The sequence below is a fragment of the Macrosteles quadrilineatus genome, unplaced genomic scaffold, assembly GCF_028750875.1.
Source record: "Macrosteles quadrilineatus isolate MER2022 unplaced genomic scaffold, UCM_ALF_1.0 Scaffold_5__1_contigs__length_97177068, whole genome shotgun sequence".
In the NCBI taxonomy this organism is placed as follows: domain Eukaryota; kingdom Metazoa; phylum Arthropoda; class Insecta; order Hemiptera; family Cicadellidae; genus Macrosteles; species Macrosteles quadrilineatus.
Window position 1 is genome coordinate 7,573,310 of NW_026542598.1, and position 23,708 is coordinate 7,597,017.

General features: G+C 35.7%; 2 protein-coding genes across 2 annotated transcripts in view; one reads left to right on the top strand and one right to left on the bottom strand.

Annotated features, from left to right (window-relative positions):
* Positions 1-23,385, bottom strand: part of LOC128993813 (uncharacterized) — a 44,247-nt gene extending 20,862 nt beyond the window's left edge. The window contains exons 1-12 of the mRNA XM_054417842.1: positions 23,128-23,385; positions 17,348-17,961; positions 16,582-16,849; positions 14,387-14,589; positions 12,876-13,073; positions 11,799-12,030; positions 11,066-11,298; positions 10,471-10,587; positions 9,882-10,103; positions 8,566-8,728; positions 7,689-7,857; positions 6,636-6,809 (exon numbers count right to left, since the gene is read on the bottom strand). Coding sequence (XP_054273817.1) covers positions 6,636-6,809; positions 7,689-7,857; positions 8,566-8,728; positions 9,882-10,103; positions 10,471-10,587; positions 11,066-11,298; positions 11,799-12,030; positions 12,876-13,073; positions 14,387-14,589; positions 16,582-16,849; positions 17,348-17,938 — 2,570 coding nt within the window. The 5' untranslated portion in view covers positions 17,939-17,961; positions 23,128-23,385. The remainder of the gene's footprint in view (positions 1-6,635; positions 6,810-7,688; positions 7,858-8,565; positions 8,729-9,881; positions 10,104-10,470; positions 10,588-11,065; positions 11,299-11,798; positions 12,031-12,875; positions 13,074-14,386; positions 14,590-16,581; positions 16,850-17,347; positions 17,962-23,127) is intronic.
* Positions 3,823-5,200, top strand: LOC128993814 (uncharacterized). The gene is made up of 3 exons (XM_054417843.1): positions 3,823-4,222; positions 4,603-4,800; positions 4,982-5,200. Exons 1-3 carry the CDS (start codon positions 3,844-3,846, stop codon positions 5,197-5,199), a joined length of 795 nt encoding a protein of 264 aa, XP_054273818.1. The 5' UTR covers positions 3,823-3,843; the 3' UTR covers position 5,200.
* Positions 23,386-23,708: the final 323 nt, after the last annotated feature.

The window sequence follows — 23,708 nt, forward strand, 5'->3', positions numbered from 1 at the left end:
GTTAAAAGTCGTGTCCCTAACATCAGCGGTAACGGCGGTAGTGAAGTCTGTTTCACATCGCACAGCGAGACTAGCGCGAGTAGCGGCGGAAATCGGCGTTAAAACAGAAGTGTCATGGCGATGAGCAGCAATAATGCTAGTAGTTTGTGCTCTCAAGATAATTTGGACTTGGAGGTAAGTAATTTTGTTAGTTGAAACTGTTATGTATAATTTATAAGTGTAACAACGGTACATGACTAATTGTCAATAAAATATAAATCACAATGCATCGTACTAGTTTAAGTTTTGCGTAATACGGCCCGGTTCCAAATGCCGACTTGCCTCTAGCGATAGCATCCGCCATTTTGAGGTTAGCAGACACGACGTATGAAATTGTAACGCCGGTCTGTGAATCGCCGGTCACGAATGATGCACAATTAAACGTGACATCCGATACATTTTGTGACCGCTGATTCATTTGATTGATATACGTTTTGATCTTGTTGGTGATTTATTTGTTGGTTTATTATTTTCGATTTTGACATGGAATATAATATAATGAATTAGTAAACAATGTTTTGATGAAAATAATGATGATGCAGGGTTGCCTCCAACCGGGAAAAAGACCAAATTATGCGTGAGTTTTCATTGCAACCAGCAAATTTCTAGAACTGCTTTCCACTTTTTTATCCAATCTAAATTGAGTCAGGACTATTTAGTTCTTGTTGCAGTTGTGAAATTAGTTGATATGGGTTTTTGAAAAATAATGATTTTATGTGTTTTAATTTTTATTAAAGATAGGGGAAGGGGTTTGCTTTAACTTATTACTTTTTTAGTTTTTTTTTTATTTACTCTCTACATTAGTTAGGTCTACATTAAGTAGGCCTGAGCCTATTTATTAAATTTATGATAAAGCCTTGATTTAATAGCTTAATGTTTGCATCTAAATTGAGTTAGGACTATTTAGTTCTTGTTGCAGTTGTGAAATTAGTTGATATGGGTTTTTGAAAAATCATGATTTTATGTGTTTTAATTTTTATTAAAGATAGGGGAAGGGGTTTGCTTTATTACTTTTTTAGTTTTTTTTTATTTACTCTCTACATTAGTTAGGTTTACATTAATTAGGCCTGAGCCTATTTATTAAATTTATGATAAAGCCTTGATTTAATAGCTTAATGTTTGCATCTAAATTGAGTTAGGACTATTTAGTACTTGTTGCAGTTGTGAAATTAGTTGATATGGGTTTTTGAAAAATAATGATTTTATGTGTTGTAATTTTTATTAAAGATAGGGGAAGGGGTTTGCTTTATTACTTTTTTAGTTTTTTTTATTTACTCTCTACATTAGTTAGGTCTACATTAATTAGGCCTGAGCCTATTTATTAAATTTATGATAAAGCCTTGATTTAATAGCTTAATGTTTGCATTCATGAAAAGTTAAACTTATAATCATAAATATAATTTGAGTTAAACGTTTTTTTTAATAATTTTAGATGGCTAAGATGGCTAAAAATATGTCATGGTGTAGAATTATTACAAGTATTTTTTACTAAAGATTCAGTTAGGCTTTTTTAATCCTATTGTCCTCTTGTAATGACATTAAGTAGGCCTTTGCTAGAAAACAAATTCTTTAATTTTCCAGACCATGGATGGAAGAGATGAAGATCTTCTGTTGAAAGAAAGATTGAAAAAAGATAGAGAAGAGGCTTTGGTCCGTAGAAAAAAAATTGAATTAGAAAAATCTGCAATACGAAAGAAAAAGAATGCAGAATTTCAAAGACGAAAATACGCGGAAATTAAAAGAAGACGTGTGTTGGAACATGACCGAGGTTTACTTTCTAGACCAATGACTTCTAGTACGCCTATAAATACTTCAAGTACTGCAGCTCCAGATAATTTAGAAGTAACTAAAACTGGTTCTACTAAAGCTGTGCAAACACCAAAGAAAATATGTACCACCAGTACCCCTCCAGATAATTTGAACTTGGTGAAGCCTAGTTGTTCACAAGTTAACGATAAAAGTAAAAGGCCAATTAAGCCTGCTACAGTAAAAAATTCGGTTAGTTCAAAACAGGCGATTAAAAAATCAAACAATAAACCCAGAACTAAGCTAAGTGAAAAGGCATTAGAGGAGAAACGTTTGAAAGAAAGGGAGAGGCAGAGAAAACATAGAGCAAAGCTTACCGAAGAACAACTGGAAAAAAAGAGAGAGTATGACAAGCAGTATAAATTGAAAAGAAAAGAGGCTGGTACCTGGAAGTTGAGAAAAGATATGAATGAAAGGGAAAAAAGAAGAGACAGAAAATTAGTTAGAGAAAGAGTAAAACGCTGCAGAGAAAGAAAAAAACTTCAGAATGGGCAAAATGAGGCTGTTATACAGTGTGATATCCAAAATGAATCCTTAAATAATATATCAAACAACAGTTTAAAGAGTCACAGTGCAAAAAAAAGAGAACTGAGGAAAAAATCGAAAAAAACCATTAAGGTTTATAGAGACCTACTTTCAACACAAAAACAGCTCGCATCTGCACAGAGAAAAGCAGAAAGATATAAGAAAAGATTTCAAAGATATAAAAACTCTGTGACCAAATCCCCATCCCCAACGAAAAAAATAACACAACTGGCAAATAACAGAAAAGTACCTACTCCAGTAAAAAGGCGGCTGGTTTATTTAGAAACAATCGAGGAAGGTTTAATTCAAAAGAAAAACACCCTTAAAAGCAAAGCAGAAATTAGTGAATTCAACGCCATGGTTTCAACGCCTTTACTAAGGAAAAGAAAACTAATAAATAAGGCCAAAAATCTAGTTGGAAGCTACAAAGCTTATAGGAGAATTGGAAAAACTAAGCAAGAGCATAAAAGAAGATTGCCTCGTAATACAATCTATTTAGTCAGAAGATTTTACTGCCAGGACATTAACAGTAAACAACTCCCTGGTAAAAAAGATTGCATTACAAGACGCAAAGTTAAAAAACAAAAAAGACTTCTACTAGATACAGCTAAAGGTTTACACAAAAAATTCAATGAAGAACATCCAAACAATAAAGTTTGTTACAGTACATTTTTAAAACTGAGGCCATTTTGGGTTGTATTCCCAAAATTGAACGATCTTGATACATGTGCATGTATAATTTGCAGCAATGTCATCCTTGTACATGAAAAATGTATTCAAACAAAGATTGTGACAAAATCATTAGATGAATTAGTTGAAGAGACAGTGTGTAACAAGAAATCCCTAGATTGCATGTCAGGTGTTTGCACGAGATGTGAGTCAAGCAGGATAAAGACTTCAAATATTGATCAATCTGAAGTAAATTACTTGCAGTGGAAACAGATTACAAAACCGATTTCTGACAAAAATCCTAAACTGATGAGGGTGAGTATCAAAGAGGAAGTTCAATGCACTGTTTCTGAACTAGCAATGAAGCTACAAGAACAGCTAGATCTTTACAAAGTACATTTATCTAAAATAACACACCAATACAATGCCATGGACACACTTAAGAAATCACTTAAAGAAAACGAGTGTTTGCTCCACATTGATTTCTCTGAAAACTATTTATGCAAGTCTTATAAAGAAATCCAAAGCTGCCACTTTGGAGGTTCAAAACAGCAACTGTCACTCCACACAGTAGTTATGTACTCCAAAAATAAATTGGAATCACTTTGTACCATAACCGACAACACTGATCACAAGGCACATGCTGTCTGGGCTCATCTTTTGCCATTGTTCGATAAAATAAACAAAAGCCCTGAAATTGACACTTTACATGTATTAAGTGATGGACCGTCATCACAATACAAAAATAGGTTCAATATATTTTTCATGTCTAGAATAAAGGAGTATGTACCAAATTTGAAATCCATGACATGGAATTTTTCCATTAGTGGGCACGGCAAAGGCTCTGCCGATGGAATCGGTGGAGTGGTGAAAAGAAGTGCAGATCTCATGGTGAAATGTGGCAATGATGTAACAGATGTAGACTCATTTATAAAGTGTGTAAGCAAAACTTGCAGTAAGGTAAATCTAATAAAGATTAAATCTACAGACATTGATGAGATGTATTTGAAAAGGCCTGAAAAGCTTCAGGCTGTTGTTGGCATTAGTCAGATTCAACAAGCTACATGGAAAGACGAACCATGCAAAATCTTTCTCAGAAGGCTTAGTTGCTTTACCTGTGCCTTCAACAAGGCTTGTAAGCATCATCCGCACAATCCTCCATACCACATCGTTGAAAGTCATTGTATCCTTTTACTTTATCACTAATTTATTTTGCTTTTCTTAACTAACTAACATTAGTTTGTAAGTTATTAAAAACACATATTTGCCAATAATAAATCAATTTATTTAACTTATAACCCATTATTTACAAAAGATTGTTGGAAGTGTGATTTAATGGAACTTGTGTTTCAAAAATTTAATGTAAATAAATTGATTGGGCAACAGGACAATTTAGGTCCACTTGTTTATAAATTGAAACTTGACTTTTAATTAAAAAGACAAAAATGTAAGAACATCAAACAACATTCTTTGTTAAGCAATGTATTTTTAATAAACAGGCATAATTTTAAGACCATCTTCCCAATAGATTATTAAAATACTTTTTCTTAGCCAAATTAACAGTACATGCACTTGAGACTAATGATCCCACGTTGGAAAACAATTTGGATGGCCCACAAGAAGACAATCTATTGGATACAACTAATGGTCCCAGCTTGGAAAACAATTTGGATGACCCACAAGAAGACAATTTATGTCGTACAAGACGCATTGATGTGGGAAGCTGGGTTTGTGTCATTTATGACAACGACTGGTATCCAGGTAACTAAAATTTAAACTCAATTTAAAAAATCAACAAATTTTTTACATTCTTTTTATAATTTTGTTTACATTAATCTTATAACAGTAGGCCAAAAATCATTCAAAAATTTAAATAATTCATTGCTTTTTGGTAAAAATTATTGTTTGCCCTAAATAATTTGAATTTTTTTTTTAATTTTAGGAGTTGTGGAGGAGAAGAAAGAAGGAGATATATTGGTGGTAGCGTTTATGTCCAAAAGTGGCAATAAATTCTTCTGGCCTACACCTGAAGACAAACAGGAAGTTACCATTGCTGGGTTAATGTGTGTGACCAAACCACCTTATCCAGTGTCACAACGCCATTACCAAATAGAAAAAAAAGAGATGGAGAAAATAAAGAAAATTTTTTCTAACGTTTAGTTGGAAGACTAACCTACTTGTATTAGTTTGAACTGTTATTATTAGCATATTCTTTTTTCATTATTTCAATCTTCTTTTGATGCCTATGGACATATTAAATATTAAGATAGTTGTTCTTTATGTCATAGTGTGAGATTCTGATTCATCTCTGTAACGGATGTCACACACATGTAACAGAGGTCATACACATGTAACGGAGGTCACACACATGTAACAGAATGTCACATTTTTAATTTATATTTTTAAAATACGTACAGTGTAAATATGTATAAATTGTTATATTTTTTCAATTTAGTTTGATTTTAAATTAGTACACAATGATTTTCATGACTATAAAATCGTATACACACATTATGAGGTTAAAAAACCTGTGTAAAACTCGTATTTGGAAAATAATTACATCTTTTCTAAGCTTTTATGAAGATATAGGTAAAACAAAAGAAACAGGGCTGTAATATATTTAACAACAGTATATTTGAGCAATAAAAAATAAAAAATACATTGGGTTTCCCATTTTTTTCATCATGTAATTAAGATTTATCTTAGTGTGACCTCTGTTACACAAAACGAGAATTTTCAGTATAAAACTATCTCTACCATTGACATATATATCTATTAGTGCTTTCTACGTATTTTGTGGTGTTCTATAGGTTACCAGTATTAAAAAGTGCAATTGTCATTAGAATAACTATTAATAAATATTTTTTGTAATCACTACTTAGAATCGTACTTTATTCAAATTTTGACCCAATTGTGTTTTAATGATGTCTAATCCCGACCTATATTGACCGACGCTGGTTCTGAACCTCGACTTAGCGAAATTCCTGCAAACATAACCTCTATATAACGAACCTCGTTTTAACGAAACCCTTGATATAACGAATATTCAGTTCGGTCCCTTCAGATTCGTTATACTGAGGTTGGACTGTACTTGTTTTGACTTTTTTTATAGTAATAAAATATTCCTCACACTGCTTACACTTAACAAAACTTCTCAAATGTTATTAAAGTAATATTATTAAAATAATGAAAGTAATATTTACATTAAAAGAATTAATTAAATAAGAACGCCTTCGAAAAGGAAACGCAACTACAACACGCTCCTGTATTGCGGGTATTGCATTGACTTTCTGCAGGCATTTTTAATTTTTTTTTTTTTTTTTTTATTCTCGTCTTGATAAAAATCTCGGCCAAAAAGTAATCTCGTCTCGTGTAACGAGATTGAAAATTTCCCGAAATTTCGAGACTTGACCATCCCTACTAAAAACCGAAGCTGCTTTATAAAAGATGCAGTATTGTAAATCATTGTGCTACTATTCAAATTTTATCTAACATTTATATTTATCTTTATTTGATTTTATACAATTTCATATATGGTGTCAAAAATTCAATGATCTTTACACTTCCCTCCTATCATCTTCACTACCCCATCATACCTCTGCACAAACCCCTCCAGTAGGGAATGTAACACATGAGCTCTGTATCTCATCAGTCTGATGTCCTGCGGAGTGCTGTCTATACACTGTCCGTTCTGTATCGGCCGCTCAAACATGTTGCTGAACTCCGTCTTGGTGCCGAGGTAGTTAGGCCGCACAAAGTCTACCATACACCTGTAAAAGTTACCAAGAAGATAAAGTATGAAAACAATGAAAAATCAAATGAAATATCTTTCCATGCTGTGACTATGTAAAATTTTCTGTAGATTGTTTGGGTATCCGAGTAGTTATAGTTCTTGCCTTCAAATCTGAAGATGCTGGTTTGATGCTGGTTTGATCCTAAGTGGATTTTGATTCAGGGTCCAGACGTCAATTTGTTATTGGGCTATCAATCAATGAATGCTATTCAACAAATGGTCAACAATAGATCAAGTCTAGGTTTGTTATAAATACCCACTGGTGTAAAAAGACAGAATAAAAATTTTGTTAGCAGCCTGGAAGCAGCTGCCAAGAAGATCTAGGTTTTTATGCATGTCTTGCCTTGAATGACTATCTATCATAATCGGGATAGATTTTAAATATATTGTACATATCTAGCAACATACACCAACATCGGTATAAAGTTATCTTTTTTAAAATTTTACTGATAAGTATCAATTAGTTTGATCGCCATGATCTTACATTAAAAATCAAAACGATAAAAGACAGCTAGGCCCTATTTTAAAGCATTAGTGTTTTTAAGGACTGAAATTGGCACAGCCTTTTGGCCAACTTTGGATATGTTACATTTACATGGTGTGTATAAGTTTATCCTCAAGCAGGAACCCTAGTTGTAGCAGCTGGATAGTTCAGTACTCACCTGACAATCAAAAGGTTGCCGTAACAGAAAAGTAGCAGGTTTTTGAAAAAATTTGAAACTCAATCCAGCTGTTTTTGATCATTAGACCTTTTATAAGTGGTCCTGACTAATTTTAATATTGATAAATACAAAGATTGAGTAAATACTCAAAAGAAATGTATGTGAGCTATCTTCATCTTCACAACTATACTGACCAGTACTCCAGCAGGTTATTCTGTAGAGGGTATCCAGTGAGGACGACTCTGCGCTTGCTGCGGATCTGCTTGAGAGCTTGGGAGATGGAAGCGTGGCTGTTCTTAATCCTGTGACCTTCATCACATATAACCAGGTCTGGGCCAGGCTTTACCAATGCTGCATGCATCTCTGTTGAACAAATAATAGGTGATGACAAACTATCCTTCCAATCTAATTATATTTATGACACGGCCATTAAGGTACTTGAGAGAGTCGGGAATGAATGGGGACAGCTGACTGATAGCAAGAACAAAGGAATGACGTCACAGCACCAACCAACCACGTTGACCGGCAGTCTAGACGCTACATCCATCCGGTCGTGACGCATCATCCTCACCGTTGTTACCATTTTTAGCCATTCACTTGTTAAAAATAAATTGTACTTTTTCGTTTCAATGTTCGTGTTTGTGTTCGTGTTCGTGACCATGTTCGTGTATGAACATAATATGAAATTGAACATACACGAACATGGTCACGTGTCGTCAATACACATATTATATTATATAGACCTTCTGATGAAGTGATTTTACATCCCCTGGACGCCTGAAGATGACTTTGTGAGAAGTTGAAACTAGTTGCGTCATAGCAGCAACATTTGGATTAAAAGAAGCAGGTATTTACACCAATTTTTAATAATAGGTGGTTGTCATTTAATTCAAAATAGAACTTTCATTCGACCACAGATAACTAACATAATTAAACCTTTAATAATAATATTATTATTATTTAAACATTATTAAACATGTTTTTGACATATCCAATAATGGATAATACATTCAAAATTCAAATTAAACAATGGGTCCTGTATAAGAATGTTCTTTTGAGGACAGATTTTACCTTCAAGGAGGTGTTTATTTTTCTCATCATCAATGTCATCGTCTGGATTAAGTTTTCGTTTTCTTTCTACTCTTCGCTTTCTCGCCTTTTGAAGACTTAGTTGACGGTACAGCTCATATCCAATAAGCAGCACTCCTCCCTCCTTAGCCCACTGTATCACAACCTAAAGACAGAAGTCAAGAATTAAAAGAATTGTCTGTGTAATTTTCATGACTTTACTTCAACGTGTCTTTAAACAGATGTCAATATTCAGGGTTGCCACCAGGCCAGAAACAGAAGAAATTCATGAGTAAAAAAAAATTCCAGGTAGTTCAGGTCATACTTTTATACTAAAATTTCCAACGTGTTTTGCGCCAACTCCCGCAATGCTGTTTTAGCGCTAACTAAAATTTATCGAATCTCTGTACAGACACCTGAAAAATAGATTCTTAAAACTGATAATTTCAATTTTACCAAATTTTCTGAAGGATTACTACACCAACAGGGGTCTTTTTGTACTTTCATATAGTATTTAATTTTGAAGTTTTAGGTTGTTTCTCAAATGACCTACAGAATATAGGCGGCATAATCACTAACATATCCCGCGGCCGTTTGGACATCATCATTGTATCACGCGGTCACAGAAACGTCATAGTCATCTCCCGTGGTCACGGAAATGTCATCGTCGTCTCCCGTGGTCACGGAAACATCATCGTCGTTTCCCACGGTCACGGATACGTCATTATCGTCATGCGCGATCGTGGCAAAATCACTAACAAATCCCACGGCAGTTTAGACACCATCATCGTCTCCCGCGGTCATGGAAACGTCATTATCATGCGCAACTGCGGCAATTTGAAAATTATCGGTAAAATACGAAATTCACGCATAACTAATTAAAAAAAATCACGCATAATTCCCGATTTTCCCGGTCGGTGGACACCCTGATATTTGAATGTTTTAAGTTGTGGTATTCAATAAAAATATGGTTAAAAGTATTTGTGATCTTTTATTATAAAAATAACTCCACAACAGCAATATAAAATTTTCTTTTACAGTAATTGATCACTCAAAGTGCAGAACTGCCTGTTATTACTGACAACCAGAAAGCGATGAAAATTGTAACTCACATACTGGCAGTAAACAAAGACAAAAACTACAGCCGTAGACTGCAGTCTAGTTTTTATTGTTCCAGGCCGGTCTTTTTTGTACCTTGTACATTGTTTATACGAAATATCGAGAGGAAACTCTTGTATACAAAAATATAGTTAGCAAATCACATACAGACTGTATAGCAAAACCTACTTTTGTATTGCAGTTTCAAGGTGATCAGTTACCTTTGCTCTAGCCACCATTGACTTCTGCATGTCGTTGAGAACAAACAACGGAAACGTGCGTGGTTGTACGTCGCCCTGTGCTGCGTACGGTGATGACGCTGGGTCTACAGGTAGCCACATGTTGAACTCTGACAGCCAGTTCTGCAGTGTGTTGATTGGCATGATGCACAACACTGTTTTTCCTTCGGTGTACCTCAGGAACACGTCACAGAAAGAGACCACCTGTGAGAAAACATTTGTTGTTTTGACATTTAATTGACTGTTTAGTTTTAAATGTTTCCCCTTTGATTGTTTTATTTTTTTCACAATGAAACATAAACAAAGAGGCATAAATAAAGATTAATTTTAATGGTCTGCCTTTTTGGAAGTTGTTTAGTGAGGGTAGATGCTTTTTAATCAGACATTACAAAATTCAGATATTTGTTTTAGGTAACACCGATTATGCTAGCACACTGAATTGAAGAATGCTTACAAATAAAAGTATACCAGACTCACTTAAAAACTAATACAGGCTCTGTAAATATACAATGAAACCCAACATTATTAGATTTTTAAATAATAGTTTCAAGTAGCTTAACTTCACAATTACCTGAAGTGTTTTCCCAAGACCCATTGAGTGAGCCAGAATGCATCCGAAGCCTGTTGAAGTCTTAAACCTCTCTAAGGACTCCACGACATTGTCAAACAGAAATCTCACACCACCAATCTAAAATCAAGGCAAACAAATTTTGCAAAGTGTATCGCTAACTTTCAAAATAAACAATAATCTCATAAAGGTTCTTTTTTATATTAAGAGTAAGATCATTAACAATTAATTAATTGTTACGTGCTTGCATGGATGCTAGATAATATTAAAGAAACGCCAAATCTATGCCATATGGGAAATGAAATAAAATAAATAAATAAGAGAAACAGGATACAGTAAAAAAATTCGACGTCTCTCTAAAGTCATTTTTGAAGCTTTTTGACTGACTTTTAAAAAGAATGTTTGAAAAAATACTGATGGTGAATTGGAATAGTTCTAGTAGTGGATGAAGCGAAGAAACATAAGCCTACATAAATATGGAGCTGGTTTCAGCTTGAAGCTTGAAGTCCTCACAATCCTTGATTGAGCATTATTCCTGGCAAGGGACTCATAATACCTTCGGTTGTAAACACATGGCTAATTAAAAGTCAGCCTTTACCTGGTGAGGTTTGATGATCCTCGCTATCTGAGGCGCAAGAAACACCTCAGGTTCGTTCTCAGGTCGCCCAACATTGATCAGCACCCTACCCTGGTCATCAGGTACGTTGTACAGGTCGTTTGTGTGCATCCCGGAGTTTGTGGGGTCTTCCTCCTCCTCCTCCTCTTCTTCTCCCCCCGAGATCAGAATACAATCGTCCTCATCACTCGAACTGCTCGATATCATCACCACGTCTGAAAATGTTTGGGGACATTTAAATGTACTCTGGCAATCACTTGGTGATAGAATTATTAGAAGCAAAACATACTGAATAAATGTAGTGAAATAAAGCTGAAAAATTACATCTTTATAAAAATTTTACTATGTAAAGTTTACTATGTATTACAACCATTCTAAATCAATTCAATTTCGATTTAACAATAATCATAAAACTAGTGTATGGTCAAATCTTGGAATTCCAAAAACACATAAGATTGGGTCCCGAATCAAATACAATGAAGATTTCTCTATGAAAATTGACTCACATTATGATTTACTTTATTTTAAACAAATCCTCAAAAACTTATAATAACTTATAACTGATTTTCAAAAGTGTTAAAAGCCTGAATAGCAGAAATGCCGCAACATCCGTGAGCATCTCTTGTGATCACAGTAATTCAAAATCATACACCAATCAAACATTTTTAAGATGAAACAGCAAAATTTTACAATCAACCAAGTCAAAACAACTCACCTTTGCCCTTCTCCTTTTTCATCTTCCCTCCGGTTTTCTTTATGATAGCTTTATCATCATCGACAGATGTTTTGCCGACCTTGCTGATAGTCAAGCCAGGTTTGACCGGAGCAATGGATACTGATGGAGTGAGACTGTGAGGCTTGTTGAGTAGTTTGTTAGCAAGTGCAGACGCTTTAGACGTTGCGCTTGTGTTGGCAGCACTCTTGGTACTCTTCAGTATCTCAAGGACCTACAAATCAAGGCGGAATGCTAAAAACAAGTGAATCTTCTTTGTTTGACTCTGTGTTTCAACCACTTAAGAGTCCTTGGAGGCTAGCAACCATCATGGATTTGTCTGCCGTGTTAATTTCAAACAGCCGCTGAAATGTTATTTATCATCCTTAAGTATATAAAAGTGATTATAATTTTAATATCTAGGGCACTATGAGATTAAAATTTTCTTTTTAGTTTTGTTGGCGGCCTCTTTAAACCTTGCATTTGCCCGTCCACATAGACCACAGATCTGTGTGTGGAACGTATCCAGCAAAGCAAGGGGGTGAGCCGATACAGTACAAAGGTGAACTGTACTGATAAAAGTTTTTGGCAGTGACCAGGATCCGAACCCACGACACTACTGCCTTGGGCCCGAAGTCCGCGACACTACCAACTGAGCCACCGACTCACCAAAACTTGTTTAATTTATTAACTTGTTTTAATTGTTTTATGAGCCAGCACAGCCAGACTCCAAGGACTCTTTGTTAAGAACTGATTTCATTACTGGGACCAGAAAAAATAGTGTTCTACAACAGATCTATTAGTTGAGAGTCTAGGGCTGTTGTACTGAATCGAGGGGTCTATACTAGTCTCAGTAGCTATGATGATACCCCAAAACCCTCTTTTAATAAAACCCTCTTTAAACAAACCCCAAAAAATAATTCTCATTGCAAATATAAACCAGCCATTAAAGTAATAACTTATAATATAAAATAGGTTTACGTCAATCCTGACGTAAACCTATTTTATATTGTCTCAAATCAATCCTGGAGACAATGCTGAATAAATAATAACTTACAAGTAAACATACTGTCTGCTCACCTTCTTGTTGACCACTTGCGGTGGGCCTGAGCCGGAGCTCAGTTTGACCAACACAGTGTTGGGTGAAGTGTTCTTGGGACTGGCAGAGGCAGTGGATGGTGAAGCCTTCAGCAGACTTGTACCACCGCCTTGCAGCAGGGAGATCACCCTGGTCTGTGTCTTGGTGTTCTGGCGGTTCAGGTTAATCTGTCTGTTCACCTGCAATACCAACACATGTTAGAGTATGAACTAGACATTCCATTTACATGTAAAAGCTGATAGTCAGTTTTAGAATGAAAATGAAAGTAGATTAATTGAGCCACTGACAGAGCGCGCTGAGGTCAATACCCACCCATTTCAAACAAGGACTTTTTTCCATAGATCAAGGAAACATAAGAATAATTTCCCGCTATCACCACAACCGTGTAATGGTTTTCCATGGTCGCAGCTCGCAGCAACACCCTTGATAATTTTCTACTATTGTGTGATACTCTTACCACAGATGACAATGTCAAAAGAGGACAAACTTAACAACGTTTATGAATGGATGCAAGACCATAGGCTATTCACAATTATTTAAAATGTCCAGTTACCATACAAAACTAATATGCAAACGCCACAATTTCCCAATCAAAAAAATTCTTGTACTTTTCTCGGTTTCCCAGTCAGCTGGACGCCCTGAGTATTGACTCTCGACTATTATAGCATACCATAAGCCTTCTAGTTTTGCCTTTTTTGCTCCTATACCATTTTAATATCAGCTTGATATTTATGTGTAGTAAAGGTCAATATTCAGACCACCCGTGCACAACGGTTTGGCCAAACAAGCGTTAAAAAACTACTTTTTATTGGATCCCATTTAATTTTTTTTTTTTGTGGATGGTGGGTTACTATTTTAAAATGTCACTTAAGACATTTTTATTTCAATGTTGGGATCATTAAAAGTACTAAATATGTGTCCGAAAAGTAATTTTAAAAACTAAAAACATCCAGGACATTTTACAAATTTTTTAAGTAGGGCGTTTTTTGAAGGTAAAAAAGTGTGATTTTCAAAAAAACACCTAAGAGTGTCTTTTAGAAAATTTAATTCCTTGACATGAAAATTCTTTAAAATCTTTTATAGCTCTTACCGTTTCTGAGCTATAGCAGTTTAAAAAAAAACATGTTTTTTCCAAAAAGGAGGATTTGAGGGAATTTTTCAGGGGGGTTGTAATTTTAAATGTAACTTTTAACTTTTAATTTGGGACCAAGACGGACCTCCACAAAAAATGTCAAATCCCTAGCTATTCTAGAAGTGAGTAAACATGTATATACCTGATCAGTGAATCAGTGAGTTACACAAGTGGCTGTATATCCCATTAAAGTATGAGCAAGGGTGGTCTGATTCACTCTGTACAGTACACTAAAATGATTCCGCAGAACCTTTCATAGTATGCTTATTGCTTATTCATTAAATTTATACATCATATTACAGTGTGAGCCTTATTGTGTTACACCAGCATTATTATGATAGGTTAGGTCAGTACACCCACCTCCCGTATGATTCTCTGCTGTTCTTGCACTCGTCTCAACCGCTCCATTTCCTGTCTTTGTGCATTCAATGTCGCCTCGTCTAGCTGTGTCTCGTCCATTACTTCTCGGATGTTCTTCCGCAGATTCATCAACTTCTTTTCCGCATCCTTCTTATCAATCCCACTCTGACTGTCATCTTCATTGCCTGACTCTGATCCAGACCCTTAAAAAACAATAAGATTGAAATTGCCTGTCTATACATAGATTTGTAATTTAAAAGCCTGGCTTCATTAATAAATCAACTATTGTATTTATTAATTCTTGAACATTAAATTTACTTATTGTGGTAAATCAATCAAATTCAATTGAAAAAATTAAAAATCTAGATTTATTACATTAAATAGCTAGAAGTATGAAATTTAAAAAAATACATAGTTGATGTATCAGAACAAATCGAACAACCAGTTTATAAACTTATGACCAAGTGCTGACGTTTCAGCCTGGTCATCTTCAAATTAATTCACCGGAACAAGTATGTGTCAAGCGCTACTACTCTTAATGAGGCTCAAACGTCAGCACTTCGTCATCAGTTTCAGACTATGATTAGGGGTCTCAATCCCGGGATCCCGAATCCCGGTTAGATTTTTTATACCTAGAAATCCCGGGATTAACGAGATTGCAAAACCTATGTTTATATTTATTTTTTGTGAATTTGAGGAGTCTTACTTACGGAAAATAAACCGGTACCTTATATTGTTTTATTGCTACTGTATCAGTCAAAATATCATTTTTACGATGCTACTCGTGATTCTTCCCATTTTATATTTTTATCTTTATATTTTGATTTATTTAGTTTCCATATAAGTGTGATGTGTAGGCTACATGCAAGTGCGGTTGCTCATAATTTTTTTAAATGTATTTATTATATTCTAGAGTGAATCAACATTTATACACTGTAAATTAGAAAGTCGGGCGATGAAAGTTCCATGTGGTAATATTTCTTTACTTAGAAAACGGAAAAATTGCGCAGTGTAACGTGTAACACTGGTAAGGCCAATTAAAATTTTTAAAACATTAAAAGACTCAACGAGGGGACTTCTTGCTCATTTAAAATGGCTAAAAAGTTAAAATCATAAACAATATAATCCCGGGATCGGCTGAGACGAATCCCGAAAATCCCGGGATTGGATTGAAGGCCGGGGATTGAGACCCCTATCCAGAAGACCTAGTTTGAAATGTTAGTGACTGTAGAAGCATTGATTGTTGTTAAACAACTGTATTGTCAATATAGCAATTATTTACATTAGTAAATAATTAGTAGATGATGTGGCACTTGTGGCCAAAAACGAAGAAGAACTAAAAATTATGGTCTCAAAACTCATAAACCACACTAAAAAAGTTGGCTTAAATATCAATGTAGACAAAACCAAGATAATGGAATGTGGAAGAGCTATCCAATTAAATAATAAAAATCATGTAGAAATAGAAGGACACAAATTTTATAAAGTAAACAATTTCTCTTACCTAGGAGTAATGCTGACGAATAATAATGAGGAAGACTCTGAAATTCAGCAAAGATTAAATGCAGCTCATAAAAGTTTATCGGCATGCCACAAATTGTTGAGTTCTCGCCTACTCTCACAGAAAACTAAAATCCGTATATACAAAACTATAATAAGACCAGTATTACTATATGGCTCAGAGAATTGGGTGATAAGCAAGAGAACTGAGAAACGACTTATAGTGTTCGAAAACAAGATTCTAAGGAAAATCTTTGGACCAACCTTTGAAAACGGAGAATGGAGAGTTAAGCACAACAGGGAGTTGAGAGAGTTGTACAGGGACCCAGATATTGTGGCTGAGGTGAGAAGTAGGAGATTGAGATGGGCAGGCCATGTGTTAAGAAAGGAAGAGGGATCCTTAGTGAGAAACGCCCTAAACAACAATCCTGAGGGTAGAAGGCCTCCTGGAAGGCCCAAGTTGAGGTGGAGAGATCAAGTGAGAAGAGATCTGAGAAGAATGGGAAGAAGAGAGGATGAAGCAATGGATCGTGCAGTCTGGAGGCAGTGTGTTGGCGAGGCAAAGTACCTCCTTGGGTACCAAGAGCCACGGCAGTAAGTAGTAAGTAAGTAAATAATTTATTTCATAGGTCTATATTGATTTTGATATGGACATTTTTTTTTTTAATCTATGTTAAACCTTTTATTTAACACACCTGATTCCTTCTTTTTCTTGGCAGCGCCATCTTCACCTTCCCCATCCCCATCGTCGCCTGTGGCCTTCCTTTTGGCACCCGATTCTTCGTCTCCCTCTTCAAATACTTCTTGCTTCACCACAATCATTTCCCTGTCTGGGTCCTCTTGTTCTTCTTCGTCCTGCTCAGTCTCTTCTTTGACTTTGCTGTCTGCTTCTTCATCATCAAATTGTCCTGCTTCAGTTGTATCTTCCTCAGGTTCATTGCTGTCTTCAAATTCACCTTCACACTGTTAAAATCAAGTTTTAAGTACATAATTAAAGTCAGTATTGAAACAACTAGGCCTAGTGCAATTTTAGAAAGTAACAGTAACAAAAAGAATGACTAAGTAATAAACTTAAAACTTTCTTTTACCCAAACGAAAGCAAAAGGAATTAGGTAAGACAAAAGAGGTGCTGAGAGAAAGATCCTTTAAGGCCAAACCAAAAATAAATGAATAAGATATGGCTCAATCTGAAAAACCGAAAAACCGGAATGAATTGTTTTCCAAAAGAACAACACTACCAGGCCTATTTTAGGAAAACTCCAATACAAGTTAACTAGAGTTATCATGTTAACTTTTTTGTTAGCCGTTTTAATATCGTTTTGCATAAGTTATATGAGTCAACTCAGAATGGAGTTTTGACTAGGTAACATACATCGTATGGTTCCCATTTAAATTTAAAGTATTGACAGAACATACTTTTTAATTGTTAAGTGGGCAGAGATAATCCGTGACAAAACTTACAATCTTTTTTAGTGTTTCAGGTATTTTATCATCTGGGATATCAAACTCTCCGGCATCTGAGAGTTCATCCATGTTTTCCGATTCTGCCATCAGCCTGCTGAGGGGCATGTCATCGTCATCATCATCGTCCGCTGTCGTCTGCACAGGGTCGTCTTCTTTTTTGCTGCTCCCCGCCTCGCTAAAGTCTACTGGTTTACCCTCCTGTGCACTATAGTCACCTTCCCCTTTGCTCACTTCGATGTTCACTACACTGCTAAAATTTTCACTAGTCGCTTCGTCTCTGTCTCTCCTGTTAGTGACTAAACTCAAAGGAGCGTCTTGCTCATCTTCATCCATTTCCTCACTAATGTCGCTTTCTTCACTGGAGTCCGAGAAGTTGGATTCTTTGTTGCCTTCCATCTCTCCCAAAAGATCTCCCCCACCTTCGTCTTCCCCTTTGTCCATACTACTCCGAGGCTTCATGGACAGGTCTAGTTCCACTGTGGGACTGTCAGCAGCTGGGGAAATGTTGTCTGCGATCGGTTGGTCTTGCTTTGGCAGGACTCTCTGAATAGTGACATCTCCAATTCTTGTTAGCAAGTATGGATCCATGTTGGCGATTTAAGCTATAAAATCTGAAAAAAAAGTATCAATTTTATAATGGCCTGTTTTGTAGATAATGTTTTTATGAGATATAAACAATGGACTAAATAACAGATTACATTTAATTATAGTGTCATGTCAGTTGATATCAAAATATAAATTATGTTACATTATTAGCTAAGCAAACAATAAAACAATCTAGGTCTATCAATGTAAATTTCTTCTGAAACAATTAACTTAGAACAAACTTAGAAAAAAGTTATTGCAAAGGAGAGTGACCATTATTGAGTTAAACTTTAGGTTTATGATTGAATCCAAGTATTAAATATTAATATCCTTAAGTTAAACCTCTAGAAGTAAAAGTTAATCTATCACTCTGAACTCAGTGGTGGAGGTTTATTTTTAGCCTACCGACAAGACATCTGTTAGTTTATCAAAATAAAATCTATTTTTCCAAAAATTAAGACATACGGTAGGCCTACTAAATAGGAAATAGCCTTGTGTTGACAAAAATTAGAGATTGTTAACAAGTAAGTTGAACTATGAATATTAAAGGTAGGCCTAATTTTTAAAAAAGTGAGTGACGGCACTTTTCAGATTTCTCCTTATAAAATTATATTTAATGTTAAAATCATGAAATCAATAAAAAAGGTTTTATATCGATTTTTATGAGCAGTCTCATGTAAAAAATATTAGTCTTAATGAGCACATTAGTATTAGTCTACATCATTGTTTCCCAGCCTGGGGTACCCTAGTGGTAGGCATGCAGAGGCCCCCTCCTACGGGCATAAGGAACCAAAATCGGGACTAGTCCCGACAGAATCGGGGTGTGGGCAACCCTGGTGGCGACATTTAAAGTAAAAGTATATTATAGGCTATGTGAGGGTTGTTTGGTCTAGTGTGTCAGCATTTAACTAGTTCACAGCCCATCGGTAACTATGTAGGTAGCCTAGCCTATAGTCAGAAAAAATATTGAAGGAGGATGAGATTATTTTAAAATGATAAAAGTTAAGTGACTGATTAAGTAGGCCTAGGTAATTGCACTGAAGTAAACTAAGGCTAATATGAATAAAATTATAACTCTCTTGCTCGGTGCTAAGTACCCTACTTGAATTAATGATTATTATTAAAATAAAATTATCATTGACTAACTAAGCCTATCACTTCTAAGTGATTGTAGGTATGGTCAATAATGTTTAAATTAAAGGGAATTTTTGTCCCATTATAGGAATAGGAGAGCTGAACTGGCAAACTAATTACAGTAATACTCCTTTGTAACGAGCTATTTTTCCAGGGGGGTAAGTTATTGTTTTATAACCGCGTACCTATTGTTAGGATCAGCAAGCGGCTAGGCAAAGCGAGCTAGCACCCTTTGACCCGGCTTATCAGTTACAATAAGTCTCGAGTATCCTGGAACTTCAGGACAAGCTGATCAGGGACATTCGAGGCCTATCCCCGCAGGTGATTTAGAATGCTATACCGAAGGTTCTAAGATTAAACAAGGGGGCACCGATGCAGCTGCACTTTGGAATAGAGAAGGCATTGGAGTTAGCCTTCCTGTGGGAGTGTACCCAACAGTTTTTAAAGCGAAGGTCACTGCTATCTTGGTTTGTACTTGAGAAAATCTTAACAAATAGATTAAAGACAAAACAATAATTAATCTACACTGATAGTCAAGCTACCTTAAAAGCACATACGAATTCAAATCAAAGCCCGTGTGGGATTGTCTAGATTCTGTGTGTGAATTGAGTAGGAGGAATGACCTAACGCTCTGCTGGGTGCCTAGACACTCAGGCATTGAAGGAAATGAAGCCGTTGATAGATTGGCAAATGCTGCCTCAGCGGCAACAATGATTGGTACACAACCTTTCTGTGGTAACTTATATGTGTGAAAGTGTGAGCACCTCTATTGGGTTATGGGCCAATGAAACACACATTGGGTGGAAACACCCCTCCTTAGGGTTAGCAAGCTTACTCTGTACACACCTTCTAAACGGGTTGCCTCTGACTTTTTAAGACGAAAAATCAAAATTAACAGTAGAACTGGTATCTGGCCATGGGCGATTCAGGAAATATTTACAAAGGTTGGGCTTGTTTGAAGGCAATCTGATCCGTAGTCTTGCAGTAGGTCAGAGGAGACAACCGATCACCTGCTCTTTGATTGTGAATAGCTCTCTGATGCTAGAAGGATTGCTCTTAGTAATTTGGTAAGAGGTAGATACCTGCCTGATGAGGAATTAATTGGAAGACTACTGTAGGCTACAGGCGTTCATCGGATGCCTGAATCTGTAAGGTTTATCAATAAAAGAACTTTCTGGGGTGCGCAATAATTCAACTTTTCGGATTAAGTTCTTCATGGTCTTGGCCTGCTCTGTTAGATTGAAGATAAGAAGATAAGGGACATTAAATCCACCTCAAATTTTGAGTTGTGGACAGAGAAGAGTGAAGTTCAGCTAGGAGATTGTGTGAGAGTAAGGAGAGAAAAAGGTGTGTGATGGGAGTGTGTCGAAGAGAGAAGCGTTTTAGAGTTGAGCTGGCTAGAGACCCGCTAGTGAGTGACTTTCATTATACTTCGGGCATTAGTGTCATAGATAATATCTTGATAATATTTATTCCCTGTTTTATTAGTAGACTAGAGTTCTAACCGTGCTGGTTTAAATCATAGCTTATGTTTTCAAGTGTCAGGCATAATCCTAAAATATATTCCTGATGGTTCTGGGCAAGCATCAAAGCTCACATAATATAGTTACTAGGCCTATATTATCTTTGATAATTATTATGGTGCCTTGTGTTTTAGCCAATTATTTTACTAAAACTCAAGAGGCCTGTCAAACCTAGCCTACAGGATTTGGCGTGTATAGTTGACTGCATGTGGCCAGTAGACTAGAAGTTAACTTTAATAGCCTACAAAATAGAAGCCCAGGTAATTAATATCACGTTGATGGTAGTAGTCTTTTACTGGTTTTCAGGAATATTATTATTTTATGATTTGAATTGAACTAGATCGCTTGTTTGTTAATCCGGCATGTTATCTTTGTAGCTTTGGATATTGTAGTAGCCTACAGGCTTTCAGATATTTGTTTAGTGTTTGGAAAGAAGTTAAATACACTGCTAATAAGTAGCTCAATAATTTAACACTGGTGCAACAGGCATTACTAGATATAGCGTGGTGTGAGTTGTCGGCCAAGTAGACCCCATCTAGTGATAACGTGCGTTAAGGTTATTATTGGCAAGTTATCGCATCACACACATTGTTTTAGGCACTCTGGGCTTAATTATTGGAGAGAACGACAAAGCCTGAGATGAAAAGTCAGCAACGAGCCCCTAGGAGAGCGGAGAATCGGCATAGGTCTGGTGGTGATTATTGCACGATTGTTTGGGGACTTATTTACATGCCCATGTAGGAGCCAGCCTTATACTGGTTAGAACCAGCTTTTGGCCTAGTGGTTTCCGTTGTCATAGACCCTGAAATTTTAGGCACCCAGCCATTGTAATGGCATTATTGTACAATGGCTTCTGCCGTGAATAAACGAATTGAATTGAATTGAATTGTAGACTGAGATCTATCCTTGGCAAACGTTTGCGACCGAGCACATAACATTATTTCCCGTGCAGAAAATATTTGTCACACCTTATCTAGTAGTGATCCATCCTCATTAGTTAATGGAATTTGAGTTCAACTATTCTACATATAAGTTCACCTAATCCTGAGGACTACAGTTATAAGAGGAAATTTGCTAAAATGGAGTTAGGCTATTTTTAACAAAATGGTGCTAATCTATGTTACTAACCTAACATCGGCAAACATTGTTTGGTTATTTTATTTTTCATGTTATGCTTTCCTATGTTGTTATTCTTTTTCTTTTTTTACGGAATGCATTGCTCCTATTAACATCCTAGATTATAATCAATTTTTCATTCCTTTTGCCTGTTTAAAAATAAATTCCAACTCAGGGCCTAGTAAGTAGGTATAGTTGTATTTTATTTCCTTTTTAAATATTGATAGGTATTTATTATATTTTGTTAAACTTATTTTTAAGTCATAAATGATAAAATAATGATACTTAAGGTTTCAGGAGGAATGTTTAGGCCTGGGTAACTTAGGCCCCTATATCAAAACAAAATTTTGTGTGGAATGGCATGAAGGGTAAGTTATATTTAAAAAATACCCTTTGATACCAGATAACTTACCATAAGTTAACTTAGGCTACATTAGGTAAAGACGGTAGGTAACCAAAGTAAAATTACGGGTAAACACTATTTACGGACGAATGTAAGTAGCCTAGATAGAATTAGGCTTAAGCTTTAGACAATAACAACAACAAATTTAAGTAAAATAGAGGAGGCTAGATTTAAGTAAAGCACAGAACAGGCTTAGTTACGCTACGGTACGTTTTTCCCTGAAACAACTCGAACTTCAAACATCCGAATCATTCAACCTATTGTTTGTAAATGTTTATAAAATAATTAGCCATCCAGAGCTTTTGTACTGCATTGATTTGTTACATTTAAGTTAGGCTAGTTAAAAATGGAGATGTCATGGAATAAAATAAATAGGCTTACACCTATGTTTTAGATTCCCTTACAGAAGACCTTCAGCAATTACAGTAGGCCTACGATATTCCTTAAAAAATTCTCAACGTCATCCAAACTGATAACTTAGGCCGAAGCTCAACAAGCCAAAAGTTACCAGCAAGTTACTTGGCCTAGCCTATAAAACTGAATCTAGGCCTAGGCCCAAGAACTCAAATGTTGAGAGGACAATGAAACATGGTCATAGCCTATATAATATGTCTGTTTATGATAGTAAGTGTCCTGTAAAAAAATTGTATTAGGTCTAGGCCTACCTAGGCTTTGTCTGAAGACAGTTCAACCTGGGCTGCTGGGCTTTGTTTCTATGACTTAAAACTTAATAAGAGGTCAGAGTCCTATTCTGGTTACAAGCAACATTAAGTTAAATCAGATATTAATAACAATAGGGAACAATGAATTATAAAACAAAATAAGTAAGTTTTGCTAGCCTTGAAGTTATTTGCTATCCATGCAGATTTTTAAGATCCAGGCCATTAGGCCTGAAGACAATAAGCCAACGCTAATTAATTAAAAGCTCGGTTTAGTGTGTACTAAAAGACGAGTTGCTGTAAACATAGATACCACATAAAATAAATGATGATAATATGGGTTTAATTCTCAATTACCTAAATACAAACCGCGCCCATTAGTTTAATGAAGAACTGCTTATTTATCTTTGTTTGTTGATCCTTTGATGGCTAGCGGCTTCACGATTTCGAGGTTATTTTAATGGGTCCTGCGGCTCATATTGAGCCTTTTTGTAACACCAACATCACAAAGAAACACTTATAGACATTATAGCTTAGTCCCTTCGATAATCTGAGGTGATTTTAACACAAATTAAACTTAATCTAACACTCGCGGAACATAATAACCAACAGAGATTGCCATCATCTTTCTGGACAATTTCTTCTTGCTTTGCTGCTGAGTTCGTGCTCATAAACAATCGTACCAACAGAATCAAAGATTTATGTCCTGTCAAAAAAATGTATCGGTTATCTTGTCTTATAATATTTAGTTTTTGGACCATCCGTATTCTTTGAATAAGACGTGAGACGTGACCAATTTTTAAAATGTGTAATTTAAGGTATTTAAGTCATTTAATTCAACTCCAATAACGTCTAATTGTATTGTACAGATTGTACTATAGCAAAAATTTGTAATCGAGTGTCAATGAGAGGTGGCCGTGGTCAATGCTGAGCTTTAT